Raw genomic sequence first — 12014 nt, 5'->3', positions numbered from 1 at the left:
CTAGGAACACGTGCTAGAGCTGGCTCTTCACGAAGAGCCCGCTTCCCTCCTCTCTCGTCTTCTCTCTCATCCAACTCAGTAAAAAAATAATATTTTAATCCTTACAGCCTGCTGACTGAACCTTATTGTACTTGCTCTTATATAAACGCTTGCATCCTTCCGCAAAAAAAAAACGATTGCATCCATATCTTTACCTATTAATAAAGCACCTATTGCTTCTGTGGTACATCATGAAAATTACCCCTAACGTTTGCATAAATTACCCACCATGCCACCGGTAAATAATAGAAAACGTTTCACAAAGCGAAAAATCTCGGACTGGGCCGGCCCATGTAAAAATCTCCTATATTACTCTCTCCACCCTGGGAGAATATCCAGGACACCGTATGGGCCGGCCCATTCACAGGCGTCACTTTTTTTAGTTTCGTTTATTTATTTATCTTCAGTTCCATTTTATTTTCTATTTTAAATAATTTAGAACTTCAAATAACCTTTAAAGTTTTAGTAAACTTAAAATTTTAAATCAACATATTTTAAAAAATAAAATGTTTGTGACTTCAAAAACTGCTCAGAGTTTTTGTAAAAAATGTTCACATATACAATAAAATATTTGCAAGTTTGAAAAAATGTTTGTAAAATAAGAAAAGTCCATGATTTCAAATCAAACTCCATGTATTAAAAATTATTAAAATCATTTAACAAAATGCTTTCTAATTCAAAATATGTTAATGCATTTCTAAAATGTCCTGAAATTTTAAAAATAGCTAATGCCTGTTTTGGTAGTTTCTTTTTTTATTTAAATTTATCCGTTCCATTTTTTTATTTCTAATTTAAATAATTTAGAATAAAAAAGCATTTGCATATTAAAAAATAGGAATTTTGAATTAAAATGTTGACGAAAACATGAAATGTTTGTGGATTCAAAAAAGGCGCCGGATTTTTATATATTTTTTGCAAATTCCAAAACAATGTCCGTGAATTTAATAAATATATTACTGACTTATAAAAATGTTTGTTTATTCAGAAAAACTTCATGCATTTCAAAAATGTTTGTGAATTTAAAGTAAAATCCTCCAACATCAAAAATTATGTCGTCTTTTCTAGAATGGGTCGCCAATTCAAAAGAAAATATTTAAACCCGTTTGAAATATAAAAATATTCACGATTTTTACTAAATGTTTGTAAATTGTAAAAAATGTTCTCGATTTTAAAATTATTCTCATATTTGTAAAATTGTTTATGAAGGATCTAATGTATGTAGTCTTTGTGAAAATATACCCGTGTGATTTTTGAAGAATTAAGTGTTGGATGGATCGGATTATTATTGTATGTTTTCTAAAATAATTCTTGAAATTAAGAATTATTCTTTGAGTTACCAAAATTTTTGAGAACCATGATATTTTTAAAAAAAATGTAAAGATTGCTTCAACTTGTGAATAAATTTAAAAAAATTAATATTTTTTTGGATTTGTGCATAAAATTTAAAAATCAAGCGATGACGTGTGAACATAATATGATCATCATTATTGAAGATTATATTTTTTTGTTCTCCCGTTGCAACGCATGGACGATTTTGCTATTGTATAAAAAATGCAGTACACATAGATATGTCCACGCACGCGTGTATGGAAACAGAAAGAAGAGGAAACCGACCCGTTTTGTTTTCTCCCCAGACGACTGGTGCATACATAGGTGGCCCTTTATGAAGGACCCTATCTGCTCGTAGCGCCGGTGACCCGTTGCCGGAGGAGTTCACACGAGCCAGCCGTACGCAAGAGCGCGTGGAAAGGCCGCACGCACGCCTATTCGGAGGAACGTTCCGGCCGGTCCGGTCGGGTGGACACTGCAACAACAGTCCACGTACGTACAAGCACTAGCATCCAGTCCACTCCACTCCGCGTGAAACAAATCTAGCAAAGCCACACCACAAACCGCCCCACCCCCTCCACCCGTCAACGGCCCCCACTATCCATCCACTTCCATCCTTATCCACCTCACCTTTTCCTATTTTTATTTCACTCCCTTCCACGATTTAGGCCTTATTTAGTTTTAATAAGTCAGGTGACTTAAAACCAGTGACTTATAAGTCACGCCTGTTTGGTTATCATCTGACTTATAAGTCACCTTTTCATGTAAAAGTGGGTGACTTATAAGTTTTAAGTTGGGGTGGAGCAACTTATGACTTATAAGTTGAGGTGACTTATAAGTTGGATCCGTTTGGCAAAATAAGTCATTTTTTACATTTTTTAACTTATAAATTGATGATTTATTCGAAACCGAACAGGGTCTTACGTTTTAGTCGAGCCGGCACGTTCATGACGACTATATAAAGGCATAGGTGACAACTTTTTCAAACTTAAGATAAAATGCAGGCTCATAGTCTTTGATAGGCTCTCCTAAGATAGGATGTACGCGTGTTTAGAGCATCTACAACACACACATAAAAAAGGCCTCGCATGTTAAAATTTGATGTTTTTGTGTCTTGAATATAAAAATAGTCCTTCAACAAAGACTGTAAAATAAGACGCGCACAAAAAACATTAGTATGGGTTGCAAATGTTGAACGCATTGACTTTTGGGCTGCATATTTGAGGTGCCGGATTATGCGGGCTCGTCGTTACAGATGAGGTCGGCGGATTAGAGCATCTCCAACAGCCGTTCAACCCGCGGCACGCTAAAAATCAGTTTGCAGCGCGTCGTTCGCCTGCTTTGGCGCGACGGCCAGCGCTAGCTCCAGCATGCGCGCCAAAATGCAGCGCGCGCGTAGCTCCAGCACGCATGCTAAAATGGAGCATAGATAGATAGAACTACGTCACATAGATATACAGAGATAGATAATAAATGATACAGAGATATTTCATAATACCGATACATCGCATAGATAGATAGAACTACGGTGCAATTAGATAAAAAAGTACGGTGCAACTACTATAACCTACTCGGAGTCGTCTTCATCATCATCCTCGGTGTCTGAGGTATCGAGCCAAATGTCATCCCAACGTTCATGGTCACTCCCAAAGAACGACGTCCCACCGGCGTTGACGACCTCGCACTGCGATATGGCCAACGCCTTGCACCGACGCGTGTCATCCCGCTCCGCCCGACGCCTTGTCGTTCTCTCCGCCCAGAAGGCATTCTCGGCAGCGACGTCCTCCGGGTGGCGTCGGCGCCACTCTGCCATGGATCGCTCGTCCTCCTCGGCGATGAGCAGGCGGCGCTGCCGACGGCGGTCCACATGGTCCTGGTTTGTTACCAGACGAGGCGGAGGGGCGACGGCCTGCGCCTGCTTGCGCGTGTAGACGTCGTGGAAGTTCATCTGGTCGTACGCGTGGGCGGCCTCGTGCGCGGTCTTGAACGTGTCGAGGCCGAGACGGACGTCACCGGACCGGATCTTAGCGTAGTAGACGCCGGAGGGGCGTTCGCAGACGCCTGTGTAGCCCGAAGATCCACGACGGTGCGACGACATGGTGGCTCGATGGGGGCGCTGTAGGGCAATAAGCCACGGCGAGCGGCAACGCGGAGCGCGTGCGTGCGCGCGGTAGACGCGTCATGCTCGGCCCGTGGCAGGTTTGGTCGCGTGTGTGTGTCCATGCGTTCGAGCGCGTGGGCCGTTGCGTGTAGGCGAGATACGCGGAGGAGTGACCGCGTCGGGGCGCTGGACTCGGCCCGCGGTGACTGCATGCGTGCGCGTTGGGTGCGCGGGCCTGGGACCGCGGGGCGGGGGGGGGGGGGTACCTGTGGCGTGGTCTACAGCCGAACTGGCTAGTTAGTTAGCTTGGTCAGCGATCCGTTGTAAGCCGCGGTGTGCGCGTCGTGGAAGCGCCCGGCCAACCGGACATGCAGATCGTGCGTTCGTAGCGGGCGGGATGGGCTGCGTCGTGTGTGCGCAAGCCTGGTATAAATCCCGTATGCTTGATGGTTGTAACACGAGCGTGCTAGCAGTTCTCTGCAGGAAATATAAGCGGCTGTTCGTGCGGCCGGTGGCGTATGTGCGCGGGGCAAAAATCTTGTTGCGTTCTCCTCGTTCTTCTTCCTTCTTTCTTCTACGTCTGCGAGAGAGAGGGAGCTTAGGCGAGGACGAGGGCTAGGGTAGACACCAACAGGCGCTTCGGTGGCAGCGCGACAGAGGAAGCGACAGAGCGCGCGTGGTAGTGCGGAGGGCGATCGGCAATCGCGTGGCGAGCGTCGTAATTTATAGGCGCGTCCGAAGCGATGCGTCAAATCTATCGCGCGGCCGCCCGCTTTCTCCCCCGCACGCGCAATCGTTTGCTGTGCGCTAATTTCGCGCGTCCGCTGGAGCGCGTTTCCGTCCCGTTTAAAACCCCGTTTACCCCGCGCGTGTTTTTTAACACCGTTGTTGGAGATGCTCTTAGGCGCTATATTTTGCAACGTCTATTAAAACAAACATTTCGCAGCACGTTAAAAAACGTTATTCTGTTGCTGAATAAAATTTTGAGCGGGTGTTTGTTGGAGATGCTTTTATGAAAATGACTGTTATACGTATCAACGACTACGAGTACTGTGTTAAAAAAATATCCACTGACACGTTGGCCCCACGCGCCGCGGACGCCGCACGGCACGGGTCAGCAGCCTGGCTGCCACGGCACGGGACCCGTCCCTTCCGTCTGTCCCACGACCCCTGTTTACGCCCACCAAAACGGAAAACCATGGACGCCCCCATCCCCACCCCTCCCACTCCACTCACCGCTCCGCCGCCGCTCCCCCCGCCGCCATGGGCGGCCGCGCCTCCCGCCAGCGCTCCGACCCCCCGCCCCCGCAGGCGCAGCAAACCCCCAAGCAGCCCAACTGGCCCCGTCCCCGCCACCGCCGCCAGCCCCAACCCCCTCCACCGCAACCCCCACCCCCACCCCAACAGCCCCCACCCCAGCCCGCCCTCCCCCCAGACGTCGGCCGGGTGCTGGGCCGGCCGATGGAGGACGTGCGCGCCACCTACACCTTCGGCCGCGAGCTGGGCAGGGGCCAGTTCGGGGTCACCTACCTCGCCACCCACAAGTCAACCGGCGCGCGCTACGCCTGCAAGTCCATCGCGGCCCGGAAGCTGGCCCGCGCCGACGACGTGGAGGACGCGCGGCGGGAGGTGCAGATCATGCACCACCTCACGGGCCACCGCAGCATCGTCGAGCTGCGCGGCGCCTACGAGGACCGCCACTCCGTCAACCTCGTCATGGAGCTCTGCGAGGGCGGGGAGCTCTTCGACCGCATCATCGCCCGCGGCCACTACTCCGAGCGCGCCGCCGCCACGCTCTGCCGCGAGGTCGTCAGCGTTGTCCACAGCTGCCACTCCATGGGGGTCATGCACCGCGACCTCAAGCCCGAGAACTTCTTGTTCTTGAATAAGCGGGAGGACTCCCCGCTCAAGGCCACCGATTTCGGGCTCTCCGTCTTCTTCAAGCCCGGTCAGTACCTCATTCCTTGCTTAATTAATTGCATTGACGGAGTAGAATTCTATGGTGGTTACTGAATTTACTACTAGTGTATAGTATATGGGAAGAGACAGGGGAAAAAACTTCAACGATTTACTAGTGTATCTGTAGTGTGCTGGCTCGGTTCAATTTACTCAATTTACTAGGAGTAGTCATAACCGGGCTCAAGTTGTGCTCGAGATTAAAAGGGTGAATGATGGAAATGCAGGCGAGCAGTTCAGGGATCTTGTTGGGAGTGCCTATTACGTGGCTCCGGAGGTGCTGAAGCGCCGATATGGAGCCGAGGCCGACATTTGGAGTGCTGGGGTGATCCTCTACATCCTCCTATCCGGCGTTCCTCCATTCTGGGCAGGTGCGTTTCACAGCTGCTTATGTTGATTTACTTTTGGGTTGCGAATTGATGCAGAACCAGGGAGATGTAGCAAATTTGATTGTCCATTGATGCCATTGTCTTAACATGAACGCTCTGTGTCTCCTTTTCCCACTTGGTTTTGATTACCAGAGAACGAGGAAGGTATATTTGATGCTGTTCTGAAAGGTCACATTGATTTCTCGTCCGATCCATGGCCATCGATTTCAAATGGGGCTAAAGACTTGGTCAAGAGGATGCTACGGCAGGACCCCAAGGAGCGGCTCACGGCTGCTGAAATTTTGAGTAAGTCTCTCTTCTCCAGGACTTACTCTCCCACTCATTGACAATCTTGGTGGTGCAGATCAATCTACCCATGTGTATGATAGTGCAATGCCTAGTTTTATTTGCTAAAGCTGTCCATGCCGTCTCTACAAACTGAGCCTTGTGTGCACGTTGTATTACTGTCATTCTAATTCATTTAAGCACACAGACCATCCATGGATTAGAGAGGATGGCGAGGCCCCAGACAAACCACTTGATATTACAGTGATCAGTAGAATGAAGCAGTTCAGGGCGATGAACAAGCTTAAGAAGGTTGCCTTGAAGGTACTCAAATGATCTAAACTCCAATATTTTTCTTTTCTTGCTTGGGCAGTCCATTTAAATCTTGGTGCTCACTTCTCTTCTGTATTCAGATTGTTGCAGAGAGCTTGTCAGAGGAAGAGATCGTGGGCTTAAGAGAAATGTTCAAGTCCCTGGATACTGATAACAGCGGGACAATTACCCTGGATGAACTAAGGGCTGGCTTACCAAAGCTTGGGACCAAAATTACTGAATCAGAAATAAGACAGTTGATGGAGGCGGTATGTTCATATCTCGTAGTCGCATAGCCTGAATGCTTAATTTTTCTTCTTCCTCCTTCCTGTTTATGCACGCTTATCTTATCGGCATGGCATGCTACAAATCTCATAATAGAAACAAAAAATGGTGCATATTTCTCTCTGTTCTGTATTAATGCCAATCACGTACTAAAAGGCTGCAGTGGGTGTGCACTTATATCTAAAAAGGAAGATAGTGAATGATACCATACGACTTTAGTCGGTATAACGACCTCAATCGAAATCGACTTGTCCACGTTTCTGGTAGAACGGTCCGTGTTGCCTGACAACTCGAGCACTTTCTGTTTCAGCTCCTTAATCATTATTTTACATTCCTGAACAGGCTGATGTTGATGGAAATGGGACCATTGATTATGTTGAATTCATATCGGCAACAATGCACATGAATAGACTAGAGAAGGAAGACCACATATTTAAAGCATTCGAATACTTTGACAAGGACCATAGCGGGTAATTTCACTTCTAACTATTCTTAAATTAATCTGCCAACTTTGAAATATTTCATTAACCATCAAGTTGCTTGCAAACTTCCTTTTTGCATAGGTACATAACAGTTGATGAGCTGGAGGAAGCGCTGAAGAAGTATGATATGGGTGATGAGGCAACAATCAAAGATATCATTGCTGAAGTGGATACAGATCATGTGAGTAACCCCAGCAAAAGCCTAAATAAATCCATTATCTGCTGCCTGAGCATACATTATCTCAGTCATGAAGATCTAAAATATTGTATTGATGTTGCTCGCTTACTATTCAGTTGAGAATATAATAAACAGATCATCTTGGAGACATGGTAGCAGGTTTTCTTTCAAAATATTCGGGAATTTATGTGTGTCTGATCTCTGTTAGATTGTGGATGTATACAAAAAATAGTGTCTGAGATGAAATTAACAGCCTGATTTATGTCAAGGCGAAGCACCTGGACTTCTATCCAAACTGCTTTGTTTTAATAACTCATTTGCTTATGTTAGATTAGATAAACGATCAGAGTTCATCACTTTAATGTAAGCACCTAGGCTTCCATCAACACTGCTTTGTTTAAGAACTCATTTTGTTATGTTAGATTAGATAAACCAACAGAGTTCATCGCTTTTATGTAAGCTCCAGCCTAAAAAATCATGCCTTCAAACAATTTGCTTTAGCCTTTTTGGTGGATGTAAACCTTACAAATCCTTATGTTCACAAGTAAACGTTCAAATGAAGCACTACTGAACTCACTCACTCACTACCGCATTTTTTTTTTTTTTTTTTGCCTAGGATGGGAAAATTAACTACCAGGAGTTTGTTGCGATGATGAAGAATAACAGCCCAGAGATTGTTCCAAATCGACGGCGCCTATTTTAAGTCTTGCAATGGTTTATGCGAAGCTTGCGATTTCTGTGAATGCGTTGACACAGGTGACCAGTCAAGATCTTAATTGGCGAGGAATGAGCGAAGCCATTCATGCTCGGCACGATTCAGTGAGGTATCTGCAAGTGATCCTTTATACTTGGACATACTATCCGTCATCGAGAACTCCCCCCCCCCCCCCCCCCCCCCCCCATCATGTGTTCTAAGCTAGGTGGCACTTTCTTGTGCTACCATGTTATACCATTCATATGTATCCTTATGAGTCGTGACTTATGAGGCGAGCCGTCTGGTTTTGTGTTTCCTCCAATTGATCATTTATGTAAGAAAGAGTTTGTAAGACACTCTTAAATGATCATATCAAGGAAGACCATGCAGATGATTATAGCACAAGGAAGGATCTTCATGTGTTTTGAGTTGGGTGGCACATTCTTGTGCTACCATGTTATATACCATCACATCTTGCACTTCAACATGCATCCTTATGTGAGGCTCCTGTCCGGTTTTGTGCTTCGTCAACTTGATCGTTTATGTAAGAGAAGGATTTGTAAAACACTTTCGAATGACCATATCAAGGAATATCACGATTTCATGTGAATATACCTAAACTTGTGACACTACAAAAGTTTGGTTTTCACAAGTCTTCGAATCAGCACACACATATTATATAGATAAGAGATATTATGACCTGTCATCTTAAAGAGATACAACTGCATTTTACTTAGCTTGTACTGATTATTACAACAAACTTCATTTACATCAACAGAGGATCATCGGGCTGAGATACTTTTCATCTTTGCCGACTTGTGTTTCATAAACAGAGATGCTAGCACGCTCTTAGTGTTGGCAGGAGCCTTCTGGATTTCACGCCCTGTAGGCCTGTCGAAAGAACTAAACGTCGACATATGCTTGACACCTGTCTGATCCTGAAAATGCACACAATAGTACCATCAAGAAATCAGGATAACCAAATCGATATCGATGTGGATAGATTTTAACACAAGGATGACGCCTTTCTGACTTGGTATGATTTCTTGAAAGTTTACCTTTGTGCCAGCCTTTTGTATAACGTCAGGTTTGGTATTCCTGTTCAGTTGCAGAGGCCTGCGCATGGGAGAACCAGGCAACTCCTTACCTGAAACATCAGCAATTAGAATTTTAACATTTTGCAAGTGCACTCAGTGATCAAAATTCTAGTTTGAGAGTTAACAAATATGTTGTGTCAGAACAACAGTTGATAGATATGTGCACTTGATAGGTGAAACCACATTCATATGATTCCATGCCCTCTAAGAACTCAAACAGATGTATAACGAATTACCAAGAAGATGCAAACCATCCGATGCGGGTTTGGACGATATCGTGTCGTCTAGGCTGCACAAAAACCGGGCAACAGCAAGTTAGACCAGAAGAACTGCACTTGGCATAAGAAACGACATGTCAAATTGACAAAGTTAAACGAAATGGGGATTTCAGTCTTACATGAATGTAGGTTTGTTTGCTCCATCTGCTGAAGGGCTATTGTCTGATGCCAGATGCCAGGAAAGTGTCTTTGCTGCACACAGAAAGTGAAGATTTTGGTTTGTTGTTTAGATACATAGCGTGATTGGCGAGAAAAGAGTGGCGCAAATGAAATTTGCAAGAACAGAGGGAAGAAGGAAGCACCTGAGGGGTAAGGTCTAGGCTGTGATTCCTGATTAGTGTCTGTTCCCAGGTGCACGACAGCCTGAGTTCTCTTATAACCCGTAGCTACATTGCACAGAAGATTCTCAAGTTAAGTTCATCTTCTTTCCTAAAACTGAAAGTTGAGATAGCGGTATCGCATCGCCGCTAGTTCATAGTTCCTTACAGGGTAGGATGTAGTGCTTGTGGTGTTTCATGCTCGCCCCCATCATTTGCTGCTGCCTAGACCCTTCTTTGTCCACATAGACTTGGCAGGTGAAGACTTGCTATGGACGGACAACAGAGCAAGGGTCAGTTTAGATGAATGGTTTCGCCGCCATAGACTACTGCACATCTTACTGATAAACATCAAGCAAATACCTGGTTCAAGCGCGCAAGCTTGAGCTCGAATGTCGAGATCTCGGACGCCTGCTGCTCGAACAGGTCCGTCAGCTTGTAGGCCACCGTGCCTAGGTGGTCGACGGCGTTGACAACCGCCCGCACCGCGTAGTCTTTCAGGTTGTCCAGCACCCTGACGACAATTAGCAAGTTCAGTTTCATGAAAACATGCCGTATTCTGAATCAGGATTACGACACACATTCAAAATCACTAGTGTTAACTGTTCATTCAGCAAAATTTACCATACAGAGTTGACTCTTACTCCATCTTTGATGTTTTAGAACTTTCTTGTGCACTGTCAGACATGAGCAGGGTGAACCCCTTTATATGATTCGAAATTTCGAACCAAGTGACAAACTGACACCACATGATTGGGGAACACCCAGAATAAATCCAATCGCCGGTACATGGTACATTGTCTGTCGTTCAGAAGAGAGATCTCTTCAAAAAACAAACACCGCTAGAGTACTCTGAACAGTACTAGTATTATTTCTTTCTTCAGCTAGGAGCACATACGTACATAGGCAGGCCGTTGCTGGATGGTTCCAAAAATCACAGATGAAACCAAAAGAGTAGAAGACATATCCTTGTTCGGTTCAGCTAGCAGAATTTGTTGTTTAGCTGGTCACATTCTCACATCTGGACATGAACCTTCCTATACCTACCACTCTACCAATGCCATTCTTGCCATTGCTAGCCAGTACATGCTGCCCCAACCTTCAGTTGAATTCAGTTAGGTTCCTATACTGTACTATGCCAGGTGACAAACTAAATAGAGAGAGGTAGATAGGCAGCACGGGAGATGCAAGTGTACGAGGAATCATCAGTCGGCCATGGTTGGTGGTAAGATGGTAAACTCTGTGTGTACAGAGAGGATGGCATTGGCAATGGAGGAGGGAGAGGAGAGAGGAGGGGCAGGGCTCACATCTGCTTCTGGTGGGTGTTGAGGTAGGACTTCTCGCAGTACTCGGAGGCGGAGTAGAGCTGCGGGCGCAGGTTCTTGAGCTCCTGCGTCCACCATGGCAACAAGGCGTCAAGATCCGCCGTGGAGCGGAGGGATCTGGGGAAGGAATGGAATGCACCGACCTGCAGGGCCTTGACGAAGCTCTTGCTGCGCTCCATGGAGGCCTCGTCCACCGTGCCCGCCCCCTCCCACTCCCCGCCGCCCGGGCTCCGCCGCCGCCGCGCCGTCTGCTGCTGCTGCTGCATTCTCGAGTGGAGTGCGGAGTAAGCGATATGAATGCGACCCAAACCGAGTGGTGGTGGTGGTGGTGGTGGGGTGAAGAAGAGGAAGTGAGTGGAGCGCGCGCGGTGGGCGCACGGGGAGCCCGAGCTAGTAGCTCACCGCCCCAGCCCAGCGCGCGCCGGTTAAAGAAACAGCGTCGATCTGTGTAGTAGTGTATAGCTTGGATTTAGCGCCATTTGGTGGGTGGAGGCATTGATTGGTTCATGTTCATCCATCCATTCTTGCTTGGTTGGTGCTTGCTTTTGTCCCGGCTATCACACTCGTACCAGTCTCCACTGCCGCTGGATCTCGCTCGCTGTCTTAAGCCGGCTTCTAATTGTCTTTCACCACCACTTGATGATTCCTTCTCATCTCAGTGGCAGATACGGATCTCATCTCATCTTATCTCAGTGGTGCGTGACTGTAAATCATGCTAGTAGTAGCAATCTGCATCTAGCGTGCAGGCGTCGGCGTAATTTGGTCATGATGCTAGCTAGTACTGGCATAATTCGATAGGTGATGCCTGAGGTGTACAGAGATGGAGCGTGGGGGGAGAGTGAGCAATCAATGGGGTCATAGGCAGGTGGTGGTGATGAATGCGTGTCGGTTCCGTCAGATGTACAGTGTAGGTAGGTACGCCATGGTTAGATAACAGCCGGACTTTTCAAATGCTCGTGAAACATACG

General features: G+C 46.4%; 2 protein-coding genes across 2 annotated transcripts; one reads left to right on the top strand and one right to left on the bottom strand.

Moving 5' to 3' along the window:
* The first annotated feature begins 4732 nt into the window (after nt 1-4732).
* LOC123452078 (calcium-dependent protein kinase 15) lies at nt 4733-8431 on the top strand. The gene is made up of 8 exons (XM_045128659.1): nt 4733-5417; nt 5653-5796; nt 5947-6099; nt 6287-6402; nt 6492-6659; nt 7018-7145; nt 7239-7338; nt 7952-8431. Exons 1-8 carry the CDS (start codon nt 4733-4735, stop codon nt 8036-8038), a joined length of 1581 nt encoding a protein of 526 aa, XP_044984594.1. The 3' UTR covers nt 8039-8431.
* Nucleotides 8432-8684: 253 nt separating this feature from the next.
* On the bottom strand, nt 8685-11682 carry LOC123452087 (probable protein ABIL4). Its single transcript, XM_045128670.1, has 9 exons — nt 11190-11682; nt 11029-11111; nt 10085-10235; nt 9891-9990; nt 9707-9790; nt 9524-9596; nt 9363-9415; nt 9088-9176; nt 8685-8967 (listed from the first exon to the last, which is right to left on the bottom strand). The coding sequence occupies exons 1-9, from the start codon at nt 11310-11312 to the stop codon at nt 8812-8814; spliced, it is 912 nt and encodes a 303-aa protein (XP_044984605.1). The 5' UTR covers nt 11313-11682; the 3' UTR covers nt 8685-8811.
* Between the last annotated feature and the right edge of the window lie 332 nt (nt 11683-12014).

Source organism: Hordeum vulgare, chromosome 1H (genome assembly GCF_904849725.1).
Source record: "Hordeum vulgare subsp. vulgare chromosome 1H, MorexV3_pseudomolecules_assembly, whole genome shotgun sequence".
Classification (NCBI taxonomy): Eukaryota; Viridiplantae; Streptophyta; class Magnoliopsida; order Poales; family Poaceae; genus Hordeum; species Hordeum vulgare.
This window is presented reverse-complemented; position numbering and strand designations above follow the sequence as displayed.

Excerpts from the sequence above, each read along its gene's own strand:
- LOC123452078 (XM_045128659.1), top strand. The coding sequence starts at position 4,733 with ATGGGCGGCCGCGCCTCCCGCCAGCGCTCCGACCCCCCGCCCCCGCAG. Across the intron at positions 5,797-5,946 it reads CGTTCCTCCATTCTGGGCAG|AGAACGAGGAAGGTATATTT; the intron begins GTGCGTTTCACA and ends TTTGATTACCAG. Across the intron at positions 6,403-6,491 it reads TTAAGAAGGTTGCCTTGAAG|ATTGTTGCAGAGAGCTTGTC; the intron begins GTACTCAAATGA and ends TTCTGTATTCAG.
- LOC123452087 (XM_045128670.1), bottom strand. The coding sequence starts at position 11,312 with ATGCAGCAGCAGCAGCAGACGGCGCGGCGGCGGCGGAGCCCGGGCGGC. Across the intron at positions 11,112-11,189 it reads GCTTCGTCAAGGCCCTGCAG|GAGCTCAAGAACCTGCGCCC; the intron begins GTCGGTGCATTC and ends TGGTGGACGCAG. Across the intron at positions 9,791-9,890 it reads CAAGCACTACATCCTACCCT|CTACGGGTTATAAGAGAACT; the intron begins GTAAGGAACTAT and ends TGTGCAATGTAG.